Genomic DNA, 18,366 nt, shown 5'->3' on the forward strand with positions numbered 1-18,366 from the left:
ATCACAAAGGCAAGGCTAGAATTAACTCTTAGATGAACAGAGGGAAAGAAGGTGCAGGAGATAGGTGTGATGGAAATTCAATTACAGAGGATAGGTAATAGAGCAGTGTAACGAAAAACTCTAAGCAAGGGATCAAACTGAACTCACCTCCCGTGCTGCAGCGTGTGAACAAAGGGTGGCGCAGAGACCCAAACAGGCAGAGATGTTACACCAGGGTTCTATTTCAGCCACCTTGTTGACTACATGCACCTGGAGTCACCGTTGAGGCCTGTGATTGGACCTCAGCAGTGACATTGGCATGCCTCCTAGTGATGTCATGTTTCAGGGCACATGACGTCACTAGGAGATCATCACGTACTGTGTGGAGGCCCAAAAGAGGTCAGGGAAAGTGAGTTTTTTTTTATTTTTCTCACTTCCCCTGGGCCTTCATCTATTATACTATGGGGTCTTAAAATATAAAAAGAAAAAAAAATCACCACAAAAATACAAAAAAGGTTTATAATGGGTACATATCAATTTGAATGATCAACTCTATTGAAAATAATTAGCAAACCATTATTATAGGCGGGGACACTGAAATAAATATCAGCTTGAAATTCTGTTCAAAGATTTTATATGGTTATGTTAACAATGAGATGATGTGGTTATGGCGTAAAACCGCGAAAAGTTCATTTTATTAAAACAGTAGAAATAGTATTGTTTTTGCTCAGTTTCTCTAAGTACTTTAAGAATTCTTTCAAAGCAAATCCATTAATGGTCTGGACTAATGAACACAATCAAAGAGTTCCTTAGATTCCGTCAGAAATTATTAAGAAGGAATAATAGTCTTAATACAATTAGATGGTCAGAATGAAAGCAGTGAATCAAGACTAGTATGTATAACTACACACTGCATGGTGGAAAGGCGACAACAAGAAGTGCGGCCACATGGGCAGCCACCTTATAATTTACAGCAAATTAATACATTTATTAATTAATATTTTGGAGGAATAAGTGTCATCAGGTTCTGAGATGACGAGATGTACACGGTATGTGCCTTACTAATGTCTCATAAGTCCCATTTTGGTAGTGCCTTATGGTGGTTATACATACCGTATATGCCAAATTAATGTATAGACGAAAGGTCAGCCATGTTGGATTTCAGCATACCCAATGCTTTTGTTCTCCAGAGAGATGAACCACCACCAAAGGTGTCCAACTATGACTTACTCAAGTCTCACTTGAATAAAAAGCTTGTGCATGGTTATATCAGGTAAAATAGAACTTGGCTGAATAAACATTCGCCTGACTACTCTCTTGGCGTATGACCCGCTTTTGTCCTGAACCTCAACTGTCTACAAAGACCTTCTACACTGATAAGAGACAATACCCTTGAAAGAGTTATCTGATTTGGATAGGTCTACTTTTGGAGGTTTGTAGATAGTTTATTTTTCCCCCTGATCATGTCGCTAGGATTCAGGAAAACCAAGTACTGACCTATAGGGGGCCAACTTCCAAAAGGTGGTGCTAAAGCAAGTTCCCCTTTTCCCAAAAAGAAGGATTGATTTGCATATTCTTTTCTACAGATGAGTGAACCAGTTTAGAATAAAACTGATTTGTTCTGAATTTTCCAAAAGTGACAGGTTCAGCTTGGCCTTGAAACTTCTGTGGTTCACCACTCGTAAACTTATATTATACTTTCGAATAGGGTTGGGCGATTATGACCTAAACCAAAATCGCAATGAATCAGGCCTTGTACCTTGATTTTGAATAATAGTGATTATTTAGGTCACACCCCTTTTAACATGACACCAATAGTAAGTGAAGGCCCCAAAGGAGGTGCAAAGCTTAATAAACACTGTGGAGAATTGCTCAGGTAGATGCTCGGTAGCAGTGCAGGAAACAGGGAACAGACTGGGTTGCACACAAATTCAGCGTTTATTTCACTTGTAGTGCAGTAACTGCCTTTGCAAAGGCAGAAACAAACAAAACAAATGCCTTCTCAGCTGAGAACTAACTAAACATAAGAACTTGTTCCCTGAATATACAGGAGCCTGGCTGCCAGGCTCTCACTCTGGTAACATCAAACGGGTGGCACAGTACCTGGTTTGTAGGTTCGGTCTGGACAGGTCAGCTCTGTCAGTGTGGTGCCACACTCCTAGTCCTCACACACAGACTATATCAGGTCTTAATTACCCAGCTGACCTCCCTGGTGTGGGTCTTTACCAAACACCCTTTAGCTGCCAGGCTGGAACATACCTGTCTTCCCAGACCACACCCTTCACTTTCTCACAACACTTATACTTACTGCTCCTGGGAGCCTTCAAGGTTTCCTCTTCTATCCTCCGGGATGACGTCATAGTCCTTGTAGCAAGGATGAGGCCTGTGAATGTACCTCAGTGGTCACATGGGGCACTCTGACATCATAGGCCTTGAGACAAGGCTGATGCCTGTGAATGAGCCTTAGTGGTCATATGGGGCACTCTGATGTCATGACACTTGCTCCCTTGTTATTTTGCTTCAGCAGTTCCGAAGTGCCCATGATGTCACTCAAGGAGCGCTGGATGCTGCGAAGGAGCTCAAGAGAGGTGAGACAAAATAGTAAGTCTTTATTATGTTTCTGCATCTCCTCTGGGCCTCCAACTATTATTCTCTGGGGTCTGAGCAAGTTCAGCCTGAAACAAAACGTATGTATGAACCAAATTATTTTTTACGCAATTCGGTGAGTACTTTTCTGTTATGTTAGAAAGTTTTACCTGCAACATACCGTAGAGGCAAAACCTTTTTTCCCCCTAGAATGGGGGGAAATCCACACAAATCTTGGAGGAAACATACAAACTCCTTACAGATGTTGTTCCCTCGCGGTATTTGAACCCAGGACTCCAGAGCTGCAAGGCTGCAGTGCTAACCACTGAGCCACCGTGTTGCCCCCTAGAGAAAAACTTTTTTCACAGCACTATAACCTTTCATGTTCAGTCTAAATATAATAAATGTTATTATTTGCTATTCCCAGGTAATACACATTAATAATGTATAATATATAACCTAGTTAATGAAAGAAGATTAAACAGAAGCACGGTGGGGTTTTTTACGCCAGATTGTAACGCAATTTGTGCAAATCCTACTTGATCACCTCCAGAGAGATGATAGGAAAAAGGCTTGGTGGGTGGCCAGATGTCTGATATATTCTCATATAAATCTATTTGGTATGCAAAAAAAAAAATCACAAAACAGGATTTATAGGATAGTAATAAGATTAGGAGGTAGACCGCCATTAATGTTCTGTGAATACGCTCGGAGGGTGTACGGTCTCTGAGCTGGGCTGAAGTAGTGGAATCTTTCAATCTGTTTAGTACTTATATATGATGATTCCTTACTCTTCTAAAAGAACATGAACATTGAGAAGAGGAAAGTTAATGTTACACTCCTGCTGGTTAATTCCCTTCTGTAATCATGAACAATTTTATTCAAGTAGATTTTCTTCTTGTAACATGTATGAATGGCTAGGAATAAATATTCAGCACAGCAATCCGGAATCCCTAAGTACTTCACACTTATGTTTTACATCCCCCGAGAAAAAGAGGATTTCAAGACTTGGAAAGATAGTAGGATGGATTAAGAGGCATTTATGTACCATACTGATATTCACATTCTTACTTACAATACAACCGTCTTAGTCTAGTGGTTATTAGTGAGGGGAAGTATAGGGAAGACGAAGCCTGGGTATTAAGGCTTGTTAGAACTTTTTGCATATATTAGTAGCGTATGTCAATGTATATATTTAGGAAAAAATTAAGATGTTGTCTATGGATAGAAAATAGAAGTGCCCACAATATGCATCTCTTAGGGGCATTCATATTACCGTTGGTGACCATCAGCAGTGTCCGTAGCTATAGTTCATTACAAAATTTTAGCAAAGGACACTAGATGAACCCACAGTAATCCGTTAAAATGTTCATTAATGTCAGTTTACACCCAATCCATCAGAAGTGGACAAAAAAATCCTACATGCAGGACTTTTGTGTCCATTTGAAAAAAACAGACTTTTGGCGGACGGCAAGTGTCTGTAATTTTTTTTTAATATTGAAGTCTATGGGCAACAGACATTAATGGATAACCATCAGTTACTGTCCATTATTTTGTGTCTGTTGGTTTCTGCGCATGCTTAGAAAGCAGAATTGGTACTATTCTGTTATCAGGCCAGCAGCAGCGCAGTTCAGCACCAGCATCGGGACAGCAGCAGTCAGCAGTTCACTTCAGCATCGGGATTTACAATTACATCCAAGGACTGCTTGCCCGATGCTTGTGCCCAGCAGCCAGTACATTGATGCTCCCCATCCTGCTCCTCCCAGTGCTGCCCCCCAGCTCTCCTTACCTCTGCCCCGTACCCTCTCCCCGCCACACGACTAGGCCTCACCTCAGCGCTCTCAATCCAGCCATTCACGTTAAGGAGGAAAGACGCTCGCATTGGAAGCCATGGCCGGTACCAAGACCGGAGACTGGAAGGAAACCTAACGAGGCTCAATACAGGCCCTGACAAGGGATGCGCCAGCGCCAACACAGACCATAGGAACGGGGAGCTATGGCGAGCTGGAGGAACAAACTTCCTGTAGCGTACAGCGACTAACTAGTAGCTTTGGTCAGGATTTCTGGTGAGGCCTAGTCGTGTGTCGGGGAGAGAGTATGGGGCAGATGTAAGGAGAGATGGGGGCAGCACTGGGAGGAGGATGGGGGCATCGATCAATGTACTGGTTACTAGACACAGGGCAAAAGCATCGGGCCAGCAGTCCTCGGATGTAATTCCTGATCCTGAACTAAACTGCTGACTGCTGCTGTCCCGATGCTAGTGCTGAACTGCTCTGCTGGCCCGATAACAACAACAAAAAAACCTGAACAGGACTACCCGCCTAACAGTAGGAGGTCTAATTAGTATATTGGGTGCAGAAATTAATAACAATGATTGCTCAGGAATGGTGGGAGCTAGAGACAAAAAATCCAACTGTATCAGATTCAGTGGAGTGGTGCTAACTGAAGGAAGCAAAGAGTTGGAGTTAGTGCAGGTAAAGAAAATCCTCTTTTAGGCTAAGGCCTCACAGTGTGGAAACACAGCTTTTTTTGTTGCAGATTTTTTTTTTGAAGTTTTTTGAGCCAAAATCAGGAGTGGATTGAGCAGAAGGGGGAAGTATAAGAACTTTTTATAGAGTTCCCATTCCTTTTGTAGCCATTCTTGGCTTTGGCTCAAAAAACAAACAACAACAAAATCTGCAACAAAAAAAGCTGTGTTTCTGCAACGCGGGGCCTTAGCCTAAGACAAACAACCAAAACTACATTACAATGGTCTCCTAACTAAGTAGCCCTCTTAAAGAAGAGGCAAATATACACTGCATGTGATGGAACTAGAAATCGTTCACAGGAAATCTGGTCTAGATAAAGGTGGAGGCATGCTTGAGAGGTTGTTTTGTATATGGCCCATAAAGCAGCATGGAGACACATAACTCAGCATATAAGCAGTATCCCCAAATGGTGGCATATTTGTGTGTGGAGCTGGATTCATTATACATTTTCCAAAAAGTTTGGGTTTAGTTGAAATTTTTATCGCAGGAAATGTGGAAAAGTAATAAACAGTTTGCGTCAAATTGTGATAATGTCGACCTACACTACATGACATCATCCAGGTGAACAAAGAACGTACAGGAAATGGACGCAACTAGGAAGCCCAGTAAAGTGTGACTTTTTTCTTATTTTTCCACTAGACTGGTGGGCAAACCTCCCAAATATTTCAAAAGCAGATGTCTATTTCTAGCAAAACTTATGAAGACTATATTTTTTTGTATTCCAGTTGCACAAGAGCAATACAATCTGCTGCAATACAAAACTAGATATTTTTTAGAGTCAGTGCCTGCAAGTCAGCAGTGCCATACTCTTTTAAGTGTCGAAGTCTAAAAAAAAACTGGTTGGAAAAACAAAGTAGAAAGGAAAGGAAATTTGGTTTCTGCCTTGCAGTCTCCTGGTAACACGAATGCCTTGGGCTGATTTGCTATACACTGTTGGCCATAAATATTAATTTAGATTCCTTCATTTTATTCCACATTTTGTCAAGTTAGAGTCTTAGTCTCATCCAGCTCCACACAATATGCCATAATGTATCCCAAAACTGAAATATCCCATTTATATCACGATTTTGACCCCTCATTATGACACATACATTTGATCTCAGGTACATTGATATTCCAATGATCATCCATGAGATGTTCTACAATATGAGATGTTTGTGGACTCAATGATCTATGCGTCTCAGCAAAATCTATATTAAGAAGAAGATGAGGTTCTTAGTTTACATTTTGATGAAATTGTATAAGCCCGATAGCCACTTCCCGGAGACCTCTGTGTAGTGGATCCCTACGCTAATGGTTGCACTGCAGCACAGCATCTACAGGGAGAGTGACCCAGACAACCAACAGTATCCCTACTGAGGTTTAGCCTGCTATTAGACTGTAGGGTCGGCCCTCTGGACGCTGAGTTGTGGTGATGATAGTCGCTATGCAAAATATTAACCCACTATATGGAAGTCACCATGAAGTGGCTAGTGGGCTTATACACCTTGAGCAAAAGTATAATAAAAACCTCATGTTCATTTGTGTAGATTTAGTTGAGAAGTCTAAATCAATGTAAAATATTGGGATTTACCATCCACATCTTTCTTGTTTTTTCCTCCAATATGTTGTTCCATGGATATGTGTAAGGGAAATGCTAGTTGTATAATTCCCTAGTGCTGTTGCTGGAACAATGGAAGAAAAGAAAGACAGAGACAGTGAGTCCAAACGTGACCCAGCCCCTGTCCCTACCTAATTGCCAAAACTGTCTTAATGACAGGAGCAACTGGGCGACGATCCCTTTCTGAATAAGTGTATACAGGACAAGGCAAGACAAACACCACAAAAGCAGAATCAGCAAGCCAAATGGTCAGTAACAGTTGAGCAATACAGTATAGAATCAAATTCCAAGAGAATAGTCAAAGGATAAGCAGAGGTCAGAAGTCAGGATACAATAATAGCAGAAAGGAGCTTAGCAGGGACAAAATCACAGGACAGAGTCACAATAGCCAGCAACCCTGAGTGGGCTGATGACCTGTATATAGTAAGTCCAGGAGCTGCCCTAAACTTGATTGATAGACAGGATGTCAATCACCCGTGCAAGGCTAAGATGAACTATTTGATGAACAGAAGGAAAGAAGGTGCAGGAGAGGGTGTGGTGGAAATTCAATTACAGAGGAGAGGTAATAGAGCAGTGTTCAGTTAGAGCCACAAAATACTCTAAGCAAGGTATAAGACTGTATAAACCTCCTGTGCCGCAGTGTGCAAGCGGAGAGTGATGCAGAGACCCAAACAGGCAGAGATGTTACAGTATATGTGTAGAACTCTGAGACAGAATTGTATTCAGGTACAAGTTCACTGAAAGGAAAAAAAATATTTTAATATTGGAGGGTCTAAAGAAAAAATTTACTCTCAGTATACTAAAATGTAAAAACTTTGGAACATCTAGATCACCTTGGTGAGGAAAGTCACAAGAATCTACTGTAATACAACTTCAGAGACCTGCAATTGAGAAGCTTCAAAGAGGACAAGCAGGGTTCCCAACAAGTCTTTACGATAAAGCGACAAAACTGAAGCAAATTTTCGGTAAATCATATAACTCCCAAAAGCACCCGAGGACCTAAGGGACTCTCCGACCATGTGAGACGGGATTCCCTGTTCATAATTGCAAAGTACAGAGAGATCCTCGGAATATTGTCAAAATTCAGCTGTTTAATGCTGGAATTAAATTAAGAGATTAAACAGGATTCTGTATTAGATTAACAAAGAACCCTGGATTATTACTGGATTATCGGAAAAGTCCATTCTTTCTCTACCATACACTCTTTAGATGCCAGGTCTCAGAAATCCTAATTTAACACGTATTACATGGGATTTGGCGTCTGATCTTAGCAGACGAATAACATGTCGATTTCCTCCGAATGATGTAATGACTGTGGACTGGAATTTCTCATTTTATTGTGAGGAAGACGGCATAAAATGAGGTTGGGTTATCTCATAGCTCCCATACAGCGGCCGCTCAGCCCTGTGTAACATGTTGCTTTAGCATTTTATAGACAACTTCTGAGATATTTGAAATGATGGAACTATATAGGAATCCCTACATAAAATATGGGTTTCTGAGATAAGTATGGTGAATTTTAAGTCAGGTGCATGCATACAATATCGGTATGTGAGAAGGTAGAGCAATGGCCGTCTCTTTATACTACACAGTATTAGGTTCTATCGGTCTTACTGCTCTTTGGAAATGTTACACGTTCTTAGTTTGCCTCTATATTCCCATAATGAAAAAAGATTGGGATTAAATGGACTAAAAAAGAAGATTATCCCTAAATATGGGGCAATACCAGAAACAGTGGGGCAGTTTTGGGGAAACGAAAGAAGACCCCTTTTTCTAAAATCCTAAATGTGTAGGTATTGCTAAAAAGTTTACATATTAAAACTACAATCCCACTAGATTCAGTATTCCATATTCACTCCTAAAATGAATTTTTTAACCTAAAAGCATTTTTGGAGTAACGTGGAAATAAGAAGGAAATGTAGGACTTAAGATTTTCTAAGCCCCTTTGTCACTTTTCTATGCACATGACCAAATTTTGGATAGAATTCATTTCTATGGCCCTACACAGAATGGAGCATGTTCTATTGTTGACCTTTTTATGGCTTAGGTCGGTCGAAAACATGGATTGCAGATGGATGACATCCGTGGGTCCTCGGTTACGATTTCCATAGGCCCGTACAAGTGGTCAGAGATGAAGACCTGATGGTTATCGGAAAAGGAGATTTATCTGAGCCAGACTGATAACTCTATTATTAAAAGATTCCATATGGTAATCTCTCCCTATGGAGTGATGATATCCCCTTAACCTTGTCTAAGCATCTCACTTCTGCAAGAACAGTCCTCTCTGCGCCAAGCTGATGAGATGCAAATACATTGAAACGGATGTCCTTGGCTGAGAAGACTGTATCTAGTATAATCCCAACATCATTGCAAACAAAGGCCTCTAAGAAGGTTGGCATGATGTTAAAGGGAGCGCCCTCTATAGGTCTGTTTGACTGAGACTCTGTCTTCCTAATTACATCATGGAAGTTAGACTTGCACATTCTCAGCCAGCGCCATCTATTGGTGTGCACATTTGAGGCACTGACATCCTAATTACATCATAGAAGTAGAAAAGGAGGAGGCAAGGATCTGCACTCAAATGGTCATGTTGGAAAAATGAGAGCCAATCGACAGATGAAATTAAGTCGATTTTTAATGGTATCAGGTACAGAAAGAGCACAACGCGTTTCGGGTAAAACAGACCCTTTTTCAAGTGCGTAAAATACAGTGGCCCCCAGGAAAGTAGTAATCCTATATCAGGCCAAGAATTCTAGGGCATGCTGAGTTTCTTTGTGGACATTGGTCACTGCAAGTGGTGTCTGGTAGTTGCTCACTTGTTATGCAGCTGAACTGAGCATGCATGTGTATGAGCAGTTGGAAGGAATAGCTATTAAAGGTCTAAGGGATACTTAGCGACCTTTGAGGTACTATTACGTCATGGACGCGAGGTACTTCGCGCACCATGAAGTAATTGTACGAATCGGAACTGGGTGATGGCTGTTACTGACAGCTATCACCCTTTTCCATAACCTCCGGTCGGTACTTTTACCGATCGGAGGTTTTAACCCTTTGATTGCGATGGTCAAACATGATCACCGCAAACAAAGGGTGCTGCGATCTACCCCCCCCCCCCCCCCCCCGCCGGCACCCCCCGCGGCGAGATCGGGGGGTGCCGGTATCTGTAATACGTAGTCTGGGGTCTGGTTAGTGACCCCCAGACAGCCCTGAGCACTCACTTACCTGGTGATGCTCCCGGCGTCTTCTGGAAGTGAGCTGTCCCGTCCGCACAGCTCACTTCCTGTTTCTCGAGTGAGACACGTGCAGGCTGTCACTGCAGCCTGTGTCTCAGTCTACAGTAGAGAATCAGTGATTGCATGCATACATGCAATCACTGATCCATGTGTCCCATAGGGACACAAGAACAAGTAAAAAAAAAGTGTAAAAAAAAAATAAAGTATTTGAAAACAATTAATAAAGTTATAAAGTCCCAAAAATCCCTTTTTTCTATAAAAAATGAATTATGTAAAAAAAACACAAAAAATTAATAAAAACAATACATATTTGGTATTGTCGCGTCTGTAACAACCTGTACAACAAAACTGAAACAATATTTAATGTACACAGTGAACGGCGGTAAAAAATAACGGAAAAAACCCGCCGGAAGTAGTGATTTTTCGCCATCTCACCTTACAAAATGTGGTATAAAAAGTGATCAAAAAGTCATATGCACCCCAAATTAGTACCAATAAAATGCAAAGGTTGTCCCGCAAAAAATTAGCCCTCAACCAACACTGTCAAGCGAAAAATAAAAATGTTACGCCTCTCAGAAGATGGCGATGCAAAAATCACTGATTTATGTCCCCAAATCTGTTTTTGTTCTGCAGACTTAGTATCGCATAAAAAAATAACATAAATGAGGTATCGCCGTAACCGTACCGACCCGCAGAATAAAGGTCACATGTTACTTATACTGTATGCTGCATGGCGAAAAATGTAAAAGGTAAAACTCAATACCAGAATTGATTTTTTCTCTTTTAAATCCAGCAAAAAAAGAGTTAATAAAATGTAATCAGTAAGTTTTAGGCACCCCAAGATGGTGTCATTACAAAATACATCGCATCCCGCAAACAACAAGCCCTTATATGGCCACATCAGCAGAAAAATAAAGAAAATATAGCCTCTACCAATGTGAAGACAAAAACCCGCAAAATCGCCAAATCATTAGAACACAACTGGGTGCGGCAGGCAGGGAATGTATAAGCTGTGCAAGCGAATATCAGGGGACACCCTATATTTACAGCTTATGAGGGAAAATATACCAGAAGTGACCCCCAAAGTGACCCCAGTGTGACTCCCCCAATCATAGGAGCTACTGGGGGTACAGTAGGGAATTTAGTGTCTGCAATGTCCTCCGCACCGCTTATACATTCCCTCTTCGCCATCCGCTGTGCAGTCACGTCCGGGATACTAATACTACACTACACCCCCTGATAAATTCTTTTAGGGGTGCAGTTTTCAAACTGCGCTCACTCCTTTGGGGAATCCACTTTTCTGGTACCTTACAGGCTCTACAAACATGACATGGCGTCTAGATACCAAACATCTGAATCTGTGCTCCAAAAGCCGCATCGTGCTCCTTCCCTTCTGACCCCCGGCTGTGTGCCGAAACTGCAGTTTATGCCACATGTATGACACATGTATGACACTGGTGTAACCGGGGTAATGTCATATGTGAGTATAAACTGATATTAGGGCACATGTATGACACTGGTGTACCCCGGATAACGTACGTAATGTCATATGTGGGTATAAACTGATATTAGGGCCCAGCCAGACACAGAAGGGAAGAAGGTTATTTGGTTTTTGGAGCACAGACTTAGACGGTTTGGTTTTTGGATGCCATGGCACTTTTGCAGAGACTCTAAAATTTCCCCTACAAAATGGGGTCACTTCTTGGGGAATTCCAGTTTACTGACACCTCCAGGGCTCTGCAAAAACAACATGGCACCCAGAAAGTCCCTCTAAATCTGTACCCCAAAAGCTATAAAGCGCAGTGCTCCTTCCCTTCTGAGCCCTGCTGTGCGCCCAAGCAGCAGTTTATACCCACATATATAATTTTTTTGCCCCTCGGGAAGGCCCACTTAATAGTTTTAGGAGTGCAGGTCTCTGACAATACAAAGTGGGTGCAATGCATTGGATACCAAAATGGCATATTTCTTTAAAAATTTCAATTTTTGGGAAGCATTTTTAGTCTCAAAATCATAATACCACTTGATACATTCCTTGATGGGTGTAGTTTCTAAAATGGGGTCACTTTTGAGGGGTTTCTATTGTATTGATACTTTAGGGGCTCAGCAAATGCGACATGGCACCTCAAAACTATTCCAGCAATATATGCCCTCCAAAATCCAAATAGCGCTCTTTCCATTCTGAGCCCCAACATGTACCCATACAGCAGATTATGATCCCATATGGGGTATTGCCGTGTTCAGGGGAAATTGTGTAACAAACTGTGGGGGGCTCTTAATTCTCTAAGTACTTGCAAAAATTAAAAATATGGCGCTAAATGGACGATTTATTGGAAAAAAAGTAATTTTTCATTTTCACATCTCAATGGTAAAAAAATCTGTGAAACACCTGTAGGGTCCAAGTGCTCACTAAACCCCTTGATAAATTCCTTGAGGGGTCTAGTTTTCAAAATGGGGTCGTTTTGGGGGGGTTCCACTGTTCTAGCACTTCAGGGGCTCTCTAAATGCAACATGGTGCCTGAAACAGATTTCAGCTAAATTTGCCCTCCAAAATCCCAATAGCGATCCTTCAGCTCTGGACTTTACAGTGTGCCCATACATCACTTTACATCCACATGTAGGGCATTTCTGTAGTTGGGAGAAAATGCTTGACAATTTGTGGGGTGCATTTTCTTTTTTAACCCGTTGTGGAAATGCATAATTTGGGGTTAAAGCTACATTTTATAGCAAAAAATGTCACTTTTCCTTTTGTTGGGCCAATTCTGTTACACTCCTGTAGGGTCAAAGGGCTCACTAAACCCCTTGGTAAATTCCTTGAGGGGTATAGTTTCCAAAATGGGGTGACATTTTGGGGGTTTCCACTGTTTTGACACATTGGGGGCTCTGCAAAAGGGACATGGTGCCTGAAAAGTATTCTAGTAAAATCTGGCCTACAAAATCCAATTAGCGCTCTATCCGTTCTGAGAGCGACCGTGTGCCCGTACATTAGGGTACCAGCACATATGGGGTATTGTCGTGTTCAGGAGAAATTGTGTAACAAAATGTGGGGTGCAGTTTCTCCTTTAACCCTTTGTGAAGATGAAAAATTTGGGGCTACAGTGACATTTTATTATAAAAAAAGTAATTTTTCATTTTCACATCTCAATGGTAAAAAAATCTGTGAAACACCTGTAGGGTCCAAGTGCTCACTATACCCCTTGATAAATTCCTTGAGGGGTCTAGTTTCCAAAATGGGGTGACATTTTGGGGTTTTCCACTGTTTTGGCACCTTGGGGGCTTTGCAATCGGGGCATGGCGCCTGAAAAATATTCTAGCAAAATCTGGCCTACAAAATCCAATTAGTGCTCCATCTGTTCTGAGAGCGACCGTGTGCCCGTACATTAGGGTACCAGCACATATGGGGTATTGTCGTGTTCGGGAGAAATTGTGTAACAAAATGTGGGGTGCAGTTTCTCCTTTAAACCTTAGTAAATGTGTAAATTCTAGGGCTAAATGAATATATTAGTGACATAAATTGAAAAATGTAAATTTGACTTCCATTTTGTTTTAATTGTTGTGAAATGCTGAAAGGGTTAAGAAACTTTCTAACTGCTGTTTTAGATTCTTTCAGGAGTGCAGTTTTTAGAATGGGGTGACTTTTGGGGGGTTTTATTAAAGAGGCCTTTCAAGTTCCCTTCAGAACTGAACTGGTCCCTTGAAAAATGTGTTTTGGAAATTTTCTTGAAAATTTGGAAAATTACTGCTTGACTTGTAAGCCTTATAATATCTGAAAAAAATGAAAGGGTGCTTAAAATTTGATTGCTACATAAATCAGAGACATGGTTAATTATATTTATGAAAAAATTCGGGTAGTATGACTTTCTATTTGAAAGGCTTGCAATTTCAAAGTTTGAAAACTGCATTTTTTTCAAAATTTTCACCAAATTTCCTATTTTTTCATAATTAAAGACAAAACATATCGACGAAAATTTACTACTGACATGAAGTACAATGTGTTACGAAAAAACAATCTCAGAATCACTTGTGTAAGTTAAAGCGTCTCAAAGTTATCGCCATTTAAAGTGACACATGTCAGATTTGAAAAAAGAGGCCTGGTCCTTAAGTCTTTTGGGCTGTGTCTCTAAGGGGTTAATAATGCGGCTGTTGGGTAGCGTGTCCATGGCCGCCACTATGACATGATTCAACTCTACAGATAAGAGCAAAGGGGAACCAGCTTGGCAGGATTCACACTATGCTATTCCCCATGCTACTAGGAATAACTATAACAGTATTGTAACCTATGTAACTGAAGAATGAAGTGAAAAACATTAGAAGGCTTGCGGGTAGTAATAACTTTGGACAGTGTACTCACAGCACCATATCAGTAAAATGACTTATCTCTCCACTTCCCGGGGTAATGCCCTGACTCTGGGTCACATGATTGACCCTACTCTACTCAGTGTACAAGCAGTGGGAGTAGAGCAAAGTCACGCTATATACTGTATATATATATATATATATATATATATATATATATATATATATATATATATATATATAGTTTACAGCTATGGTTCAGTGAGTACACAGTGCAGAGATATTATTCTCCATATATAGGGCGCTTGTATCTTGAAACACAAGCCATGCTTGACTCCCTGGGCGCAATATGCATTTAACAATGCGGGTTTGTAGGCTTGGCTGTTGGTGACCTATAACTTGCCCTTCTATATATTACTTTATGACCAAAGGGGTCTGTCCTCTGGGAACCTCACCGATTCGGAAAATAAAGGGGCTACAGCAATGATTTAGTGTTATGGCCACTTTAAACCACTTATATGACCCTTTCACATGAATGGAGTTCAGTTGTACTGACATAATAATAATAATAATAATAATAATAATAATAATAATAATAATACATTTTATTTATATAGCACCAACATATTCCGCAGTGCTGTACAATTTGTAGGGTTCAAGTATAGACAAAAAGATACATTACAGAGTAATAGTCAATTCTCACAATGGGACTGAGGGCCCTGCTCGCAAGAGCTTACAATCTATGAGGTAGAGTGGGTGACACAAGACGTAGTAGGGGTGGCATTGCTTATACAGTGGTCAGACGATTTTGTAATAGAGGTGACTGTCATTACACAAACATAAAACGTTATGAGCCGTCACCAGTCGTGTCCTATAACGTGCAGATTGTGCCTGGACATATAAAGTTAGCCCGAAATGGCATCATATTGTGTAGGGTAATGTGGGAGCGGGAACAGAGGAGGGTTCATTTTATGGCTTCTAGTTACGGTGCAGAAGGGTTTACATTAGGAATTGTGATAGGTCTGTCAGGATTAATGAAAGTCTCCTAAATCGTTCCTCTAGATAAGCGCTCATTTATAGGATAGGAATACCCTGCAATTGATACATCTAGAGGACGACTAGGAGCTTATTGTCTATGTGATTGAAGTCCATGTAAAAGAAGCATGAAATTTATCAGCACAGAACTACAATCCTAGTTACTGTACAGAAAAAGAGAGCTCAGAATTGCGGTCATCTTTAACAGATAAATAACCGAGAACAAGCAAATAGTCACTGCAAATTGATTTCTCAGATAAATCTTATTGGATTTCTTACCTAGTGGTTGACCTCCAATAATCCTGGCGTTCTCTCCTGCCACCGCAGCCCTTGCATGCCTTTCACTGACGTACTGTACAAATGCGTATCCTTTATGTACCGAGCAGCCAACTATTTTCCCATATTTTGCAAATATTGCTTCAATGTCACTTTTTTTCACAATGCCTGTATTAAGGTTGCCAATGAAGACTCTGGAATTGATTGACTTTGGATCGTTCTTGTTTGTGACGTTGCTGGTCTGCGTTTTGCCAGTCATTCTGAATATCTGTTCAGCTGTAACAAGAATAGAGAAGAATAAAATGTGAATAATTAGAGTATAATAATATAATCATATAAAACATCAAAACGTTGGGATACAAAGACTGAGATTGTTGTATCTGTTTTCTAGCCTAATTTCCAATGAAATTTTTGGAGTTCTAATTTGGACCAAATATAAAATTGTTGTGCACTGGTTTTTAATACACCCTACCTAGGAGTTCTGGGCTGGTTCTGAGCTGAGGTCACGTGATTGTAGCTGACACCATTCACCCGTCGCTCTCCTTCCTCTCCCCTCTTCCCCTGTGCTATAGGTGTTGGCTTTACTATTATAATGATCTAGTCTGATACCCCCCATTATACAGGTAATGACTAGAGATGAACGAGTAGTGTTCGATCACTACTAGCTGTTCGAAGTTTAATGTTCGATGCAGAACCAGCGTTGATTGGCAGAATGCTATACATTGCCAATCAACGCTGGTTCTTCTCTTGCCTTTCCGAAGTTTTCTCCGCGCTGCATCCCCGCGTCTTCTTCCGGGTGGAATTCACTCTGCCTAAGCATCCGGCCTAGGCAGAGCCGACTGCGCATGCGCGGGCATGCACGCGCATACTCGCGCATGCGCAGTCGGCTCTGCTCAGTCGTCGGGCCTGGGCAGAGCCGCACGTGCATGCGCAGTCGGCTCTGCCTAGGCCGGATGCCTAGGCAGAGTGAATTCCACCCGGAAGAGGACGCGGGGACCCTGCACCGGGAGAAGACTTCAAGCAGAATCCAGCCCGACCATCTCTCGTAGACTTGGTATGATTTTATCGAATGTTGCCTGCCCCTGAAACGAGCATTTCTCCCCATAGACTATAATGGGGTTCGAAATCCGTTCGAACAGCCGAACAGTGTGTGGCTGTTCGAATCAGATTTTGAACCTTTAGCGACACTTTAGTGTTCGCTCATCTCTAGTAATTACCTATGAACATGGGAGAGGAGATGGGGTGTCTTGGGGTCTGAGTACCGGTTTCGATTCTGTGAACTGGGGTCAAAACAAGCGTGGAATTCCTAAGAACTGTGGTGGAAGCAAATGTACACAAACTCCCTGGAGAACCCCTTTAAGTAAACTTACAGTTGCAATAAGTAAGAGAGAAGTGTCTACAGGGTTGGGTTTACAAGTCAACTTTTCATCAATGTGTAAATGAGTTGTTTGGTGCCTCGGAGGCAAGGCCACAGGCATAAGAAGTTACTATGGGAAACCCATAGCAAAATCTGTAATGAAGTCCAACTCTAAAATGACCAGCTTAAGCAGTAAGTTTAGAACTTTAAAGTGGATGATTATTTTACAATACAGATATTACTACCACACTAAGGAGGATTAAACTCCTTAGCACCTGTAACCATCACTATCAAGAATTCCATACCGGCCGCTATGTTTGCAGCCCACATGGCCATATCTGTCAGTACTTTTGCCTGTGGCTGCCAGTCTTCACCAACCCCTAACATAAGGATTGTAAGATCCTGATGTGCGCAGATCACAGGCTGATGCTTTGGGTGCACACCACAGTCCATTTGCAGTAAGATTGCACATTGACAGGGAACAGCTATGTTCACTCTACCACTAGCCACATCTACAGCATATAAGTGGTTGAGAAGACATTCTGGTTGTGTTATTAGCTCAGGTAAGAAGATGTCTGTCCCTATAATCATGCTCAAAGAATAGAATAAAAATACAACCAAAAAATTATTTAGAATTTTTTTTAATACTGAAATCTCCTTTTTGTATAAAAGTAATGAATATTATTGCACTTGAAGCTACAGACACAGAGCTGTCCACTATATCATTATGGATACATGACCTTGCTTTATTTGCTCACTGTAAAGTCTTGGTGCTATGGGATGTGGAGCTTTGATATGTCTGCTATATGTTATCTAATTACTGTATATGTGGCGAATATCGAGGTGGAATAGTAATAAGCTGCAGAGCAATGTCCACTAGCTATTGTCTGAGTGAGCTGGATACATTATTATCTTCATTTACAATGACCTTTCAGCTTTCCAAGTGGCCTTGGAAGAACGTAGGATGGTCTATATGTATAATATCGCCAATTTCCTTCTTCCCCAATTAAAATATTGAAGAAATATTCTCTACCAATCTCTGGAGATGAAAAGAACAACTTGTAGCAACTTTACTAAAGCGAAAAGAACAATAAAGATGTAATAAAGAGACAGAAATTCTATGTTATGATGTGCCGAATCCCAAACCAATTGTGCTAAATCATCTTTCTCTGTAATATACTTTTCTCTGCTATACTTCACATGTATAAATTGCCACCCCGCTGAATCAGTGATCTGACAGATAGTAAAGAGCTGTATATCATGTATAAAGAAACAGACAGGAATGGAAGAAGAAGCCGTAACAAAGATCGGAATGGATCCCACTGAGAGATCTGCTGAACCAACAATACTGGAGTCTATTAATGTCCATCATTCACCATTAGGTCCCATTCTTATTGAATTTATCAGACATATGCATATGATTGTTCTCTTTTCTGACTTGATCAATGATAAATTGTATTTCTAGCTTATGTAGCCATC

General features: G+C 41.0%; 1 protein-coding gene across 3 annotated transcripts in view; it reads right to left on the reverse strand.

Annotated features, from left to right (window-relative positions):
* The window catches only part of RALYL (RALY RNA binding protein like), a 303,777-nt gene extending 287,983 nt beyond the window's left edge, over positions 1–15,794 (reverse strand). For all 3 annotated transcript variants that reach the window (XM_075270366.1, XM_075270365.1, XM_075270364.1), the window contains exon 1: positions 15,534–15,794. In XM_075270366.1, coding sequence (XP_075126467.1) covers positions 15,534–15,789 — 256 coding nt within the window. In that variant the 5' untranslated portion in view covers positions 15,790–15,794. The remainder of the gene's footprint in view (positions 1–15,533) is intronic.
* Positions 15,795–18,366: the final 2,572 nt, after the last annotated feature.

Source organism: Leptodactylus fuscus, chromosome 4 (genome assembly GCF_031893055.1).
Source record: "Leptodactylus fuscus isolate aLepFus1 chromosome 4, aLepFus1.hap2, whole genome shotgun sequence".
NCBI lineage: Eukaryota > Metazoa > Chordata > Amphibia > Anura > Leptodactylidae > Leptodactylus > Leptodactylus fuscus.